The sequence below is a fragment of the Corylus avellana genome, chromosome ca3, assembly GCF_901000735.1.
Source record: "Corylus avellana chromosome ca3, CavTom2PMs-1.0".
NCBI lineage: Eukaryota > Viridiplantae > Streptophyta > Magnoliopsida > Fagales > Betulaceae > Corylus > Corylus avellana.
In genome coordinates this window covers 19,646,601-19,652,034 of record NC_081543.1, presented here as the reverse complement: position 1 = coordinate 19,652,034, position 5,434 = coordinate 19,646,601, and the positions used below count along the sequence as shown (strand labels likewise).

General features: G+C 46.9%; 1 protein-coding gene across 1 annotated transcript; it reads right to left on the bottom strand.

Moving 5' to 3' along the window:
* Positions 1 to 260: 260 nt before the first annotated feature.
* LOC132174241 (uncharacterized) lies at positions 261 to 3,202 on the bottom strand. Its single transcript, XM_059585932.1, has 4 exons — positions 2,711 to 3,202; positions 2,139 to 2,621; positions 1,831 to 1,991; positions 261 to 1,746 (listed from the first exon to the last, which is right to left on the bottom strand). The coding sequence occupies exons 1-4, from the start codon at positions 3,200 to 3,202 to the stop codon at positions 261 to 263; spliced, it is 2,622 nt and encodes an 873-aa protein (XP_059441915.1).
* Between the last annotated feature and the right edge of the window lie 2,232 nt (positions 3,203 to 5,434).

Sequence of the window (5,434 nt, the reverse complement as noted above, 5' to 3'; positions counted from 1 at the left end):
TTTCTCTATGCTCTTGGCTGTTATGTTTACTAGGGCTTCTACTTCCACCCACTTCGTGAAATAGTCCACAGCGACTACTGCAAACCGAACACCCCCTTTCCACGAGGTAGTGGTCCCACTATGTCTACCCCCCATTACGAGAAGGGCCATGGTGAAGAGATTGAGCTTAACTCCTCGGGGGGTTGCTTGTTGATATTGGCAAAACGTTGGCACTTGTCGCAATGTCTGACCATTTCTACCGAGTCCTTGGTCATATTAGGCTAATAGAAGCCTGCTCGGACCGCCTTATGCGCCAACATTCTTGCACCTGAATGACTTCCACAAATGCCTTCGTGAATCTCACGAAGTACATAATTGCCTTCTTCTTTGAAAATGCACTTAAGAAGTGGCAACATGAAACCTCGTTTGTACAAGGTTCCATTTACCATGGTAAATCTGGCAACCTTTTTCCTCAGCTGGACAGCTGCTCTTTTCTCCTCTAAGAGAATCCCTTTCTTCAGATATTCTACCACTTCCTTTTGCCAGTCTGGTACCGCTTCTGCTGTCAAGACCAAGACCTCCTCGGTTATCGTTGGTCGGGCCAAGGTCTGAGTTACTTCTTCGGATTCCCCTGCATACTCCTCGGCTAATGCAATCTGAGCAAGATGGTCTGCTTTCTCGTTTTCTTCCCTTGAGATTTTTACAATGCATAACTTCTTGAAAGAGCTCTGAATGTCTTGTACCTTTGACAAGTACAACTTCATTTTAACTCCCTTTGCTTCAAATTCCCCTTGTATGTGCCCAACAATTACTTGTGAGTCGCTTCGTACCTCAATGAATTCAGCTCCCATTTCTCGAGCTAGGCCTAATCCCGCTATCACAGCCTCATATTCGGCTTCATTGTTGGTAGTTTTAAATTTCAATCTTATGGAACAATGCAACTCTTCTCCTTCTGGGGTGATTAGTATTACCCCAGCTCTGCCGTGTTTTCTTGTGGATGATTCATCCACGTAAACTACCCAGGTTTCATCCCTCGGCCATTGTGTAGCATCTGGTAAGTTTGTAAATTCTGCCAAAAAGTCTGCTAATGCATGACCCTTGATAGAGTTCCGAGGAAAGAATTCTATATCAAACTCTCCAAGTTCAATTGCCCAGTTAGCCAGTCTTCCGGACAAATCCAGTTTGCGAAGTACCTTCCTGAGAGGGTATTCAGTAAGAACCTTTATCGTGTGAGCTTGAAAATACGGCCGAAGTTTCCTCGATGAAATAGTTAGAGCGAAAGCCAGCTTCTCCATCTGGGGATATCTCTCCTCGGCCCCTTTCAAAGCTCGGCTGATAAAGTATACAGGTTTCTGTACCCCCTCTTCTTCTCGTATAAGGGCTGCACTGACTGCTATTGGAGACATAGCCAAGTACAAATACAATACTTCTCCTGGGACTGTTCGGCTGAGCAAAGGTGGGCTGACTAAATACTTCTTCAGTGCCCTAAAAGCTTCTTCGCACTCATCGGACCACTCATAGGCCTTCCTCAGGATTTTAAAGAATGGTAGACACTTATCAATGGATCGAGAGATGAACAGGTTCAGTGCTGCTATTCTGCCCGTCAATTGTTGGAGCTGTTTCGTATTCTTCGGAGACTGCATATCCAAAACTGCTTGGATCTTCTTCGGGTTAGCTTCAATTCCTTGGTTTGACACCATATAGCCGAGGAATCTTCCTGAGGACCCTCCGAACGCACACTTTGCAGTATTCAGCTTCATCCCATACCTTTTCAACGTTTCAAACGTTTCATGTAGGTCAGCTGTCTGGTGTTATGGCAACGTGCTTTTAACCAACATGTCATCTACGTACACTTCCATGTTCTGCCCGATCTGCTCTCCAAACATCTTGTTCACCAATCTCTGGTACGTCGCCCCTGCATTCTTGAGACCGAAAGGCATGACCTTATGGCAGTACAAGCCTCGGTCGGTAATGAATGCAGTCTTCTCCCTATCTTCAAGGTGCATGTAGATCTGGATTAACCAGAAAAAGCATCCATAAAACTGAGTAAGCTGTACCCAGATGTTGAATCGACCAGGGCATCAATGCGGGGAAGCTTTGTTGAGGTCGGTGAAGTCTGCACACATTCTCCACTTTTCGTTGGACTTTTTAACCAATACTATATTGGCTAACCAATCGGGATAGTGTACTTCTTCTATAAACCGAGCTCTGAGCAACTTCTCCACCTCCTCGGCTATCGCCATGTTTCGCTCATGAGCAAACTTTCTTCTTTTATTCTTTACTGGTTTTATGCTGGGATCCACGTTGACCTGGTGGAGTATTTCTTCGGAGCTGATACCAGCCATGTCTTCGTGCGTCCACGCAAACACCTCCAAATTTGCTTTTAGAAAAGTGACGAGGCTTTCTCGGACCTCCGAGGAGAGTTGAGAACCGATCTTCACCACTTTGTTGTTTGCTACAACCACGTCTTCTAATGCCTCTGCAGGTTCGCCCTTTGATTCACCTTCCTTTCCACTTCTCACGGTACTCACCGTCAAAGGTGTAACTTCCGACGGTTTCTTCAGGGAAGTGATATAACACTTCCTTGCAGCAATTTGGTCTCCCTGAACCTCTCTGACTCCTTCCTCTGTTGGGGACTTCATCTTCAAATAGTAGGTTGAAGTTACCGCTTTCAACTTATTCAAGGTTGGCTGACCAATTATGCGTTGTAGGTTGACGGTCGGTCGACTACCAAGAAATCCACCATAACAGTTGATTGCCTGGGAGCTGTTCCTGCTGTCACAGGAAGTGAAATAATTCCGACAGGTTGGACTTGCTCTCCCGCAAATCCAACCAATGGAGAGCCAAACGGGGAGATCCTGCTACGATCAATGCCCTTCTGTTTGAAAACTGGCCAATAAAGGATGTTAGCCGAGCTTCCATTATCTACCAAAATTCGGTGGAGCAAATGGTTGGCCACAGTCACTGTTACCACCAATGCATCATTATGAGGCATCATTACCCTATTTCCATCCTCGTCGGTGAATGATAAGACCATGGGTTCTCGTTTCAAGGTCTTGGCTGGCCTTTCAAGGAAAAGAACCTGCTCGGTCTGCACCTCTCGGGCATGGGCTCTTCTTGCTGAGTTAGACTCCCCTCCACTAGCTATTCCTCCCGAAATGGTTAAGATTTCTCCAACCACCTCATGATTCTGAGGTGGGGGTCGAGCATCCCGATCATTCATCGGCTCCGCCTGCCGATTGTGTGCTGGTTTGACATACCGCTCATTCCTCGAACCAACATCATGCCTTGGGCTCTGGTCTCAGCCTTCGGCGACTTCTCGATTCCCCTCAAGCGGTAGGCGTTGCTGGTAGTCTCTTCCTCGATCTCTTTCGTCTGCCAAGAACCTCACCAATCTGCCATTCTTTATGAAGGACTCTATCTCTTAGCGAAGAGATACACACTCTTCCGTCAAGTGTCCAACTTTATTGTGATACTAGCAAAACTTAGTACGGTCTCGCTTCGAAGCGGGACCCTTCATTCTTGTTGGCCATTTGAAGTCGGGGTCCCTTCTAATCTCCATCAACACCTCGGTCATACTGGCGTTCAATGGAGTAAATTTGCTAAGCTTTCGCTGAGAGTTATTCCTTGGCTTGGGAGCTAAGCTATCCGGCCACTTCGATGCTTTCTCCTGCTTCCCGAAATTTACTGGTGGCACTCTTGCGTCATTCTTCTCTCGACGAGTCTCTTTTCGCTTGGTCTCCTCTTGTCGAGTAGCCTTCTCTTGGGACTTCATCAGGGCCGCCACAGCTTCTTCTTGATTGATATACTTCTTGACTTTATTTATAAAATGATGAAGAGTTATCATTGTTGTTTTCTTTGACAATTCGGCCATTAGTGGCCCTTAGGCTCTTACCCCATGCATCAGTGCATCGAGTACCGTCTGCTCATTCGGATTCTCTACTGTCAACTTCTCTTTATTGAATCTGTGCAAGAAGTCTTTTAGGGATTCATCCTTCCTTTGAACCAAAGTGAGGAGGTAAGACGGGCTTTTCTTCCTTTTTCGAGTAGCCAGGAATTGACTAAGGAAGAGGCAGCCCAGGGATTTAAAGTTATCTACGGATTTAGCTGGAAGCCTTGCGAACCATTCCAGAGCTGCTCCTGTTAGAGTTAGCGGAAACGCCCGGCATATGATTTCATCTGGGGTGCCATGAAGAATGAAGTGTGCTCGGAGGCCTTTCATGTGCTCACCAGGGTCTCCGTTGCCATCATACTTATCTATATGAGGCAATTTGAACTTGTCGGGCAGGGGAAAGCTCATTACCCTATCTGTGAAGGGTAGGTTGGTGTTATCCATGAGTTCCTCTGCGATCACCCCATTCTCCCCGTTGGCTATCTTATCAGCTATCTTGGCATACTTCCTCTTCAGGTCTCCCAATTTTGCACTTACATTGGTTTCATTGTGGCGATGGGAACGACTACGATGAGATCTCTCGTGATGAGATCTATCACGACGAGATCGCTCGCGATGAGATCGGTCATCATGGGATCTTTTGTGGCGTCTCTCCCAATGGGATCTACTACGGTGAGGTCTTTCGGACCTATCAGTACTAGACTCCCCGTGACTATTTTCGTCCTCAGCATTGGACTTTTCATGGTTACTTTTGTTCTGGACCATAGTATGACGGCTGCCATGAACCGAACTTGCACTCCCTTCGATCTTCTTGCCTTGGCGGATAAGCGCTTGTCGCTTCTTCTCCCGCCTATCTTCACGCTCCTTTTCTCGCCTTTCTTCTCGTTCACGCTCTCTTCGGCCATTGCGGCCCTCAACAACAGTGAGTTTGGTAGCAAGCTCCTCGTTCTGCTTCTTCAGAGCGTCCATGGAAGCAGTCATCTGCTTCATGAACTCGGCGAGGTCTGGAGGAGTAGTAGTCACGCCGGGCACCCCGGCTCGGCCTTCCAGCTGCTGTTGTGACGCACGCGTAGTTACCATTTCGGATTGTTGTCAGGAACTAATGAAAATCTATCGGCGTTCCCACAGACGGCGCCAAACTGTTAGAACACAGTTTTCCGATGGATGACGTGGCACAATTTCTGGGCTGCACAATGGTGTCCGAGGACAGGTCGGTCGTTGCACTGCGGTGTCTGAGGACGTGTCGGTCTGGTAAACAAGAGCAAACAATAGGGTTAGAGTCCCTGGTGGTTTCCCGGCGGGGATACTCCGATGTCTAAGTCAGTAATCAGAGAAGGAAGACGTAAACAACACAGAGCTTAGATAGCAAAAGTTGCGATTACCTTAGTATTGATAAATGACTTGTATTTATAGGCATGAGAGGAGTTTGATTTCCCATATGTTTAGGGATCTTATCCTTCAATATCTGCTGTGCAAACATTTGAAAAGTGGGATAGCGTTTGTTAGTTGTTCCGTGATCTTAGTAGCCTAAGATCAGGGGATAAGTATTATAGCCTTTGCGCG

Bases quoted from the DNA above. Each gene is read 5' to 3' on its own strand.
- LOC132174241 (XM_059585932.1), bottom strand. From the start codon at position 3,202: ATGAATGATCGGGATGCTCGACCCCCACCTCAGAATCATGAGGTGGTT. The intron at 2,622-2,710 runs GTAGTCGACCGA...TACTATTTGAAG, and splicing joins CTGTTATGGTGGATTTCTTG to ATGAAGTCCCCAACAGAGGA. The intron at 1,992-2,138 runs GTATTGGTTAAA...TGGTTAATCCAG, and splicing joins CCGATTGGTTAGCCAATATA to ATCTACATGCACCTTGAAGA.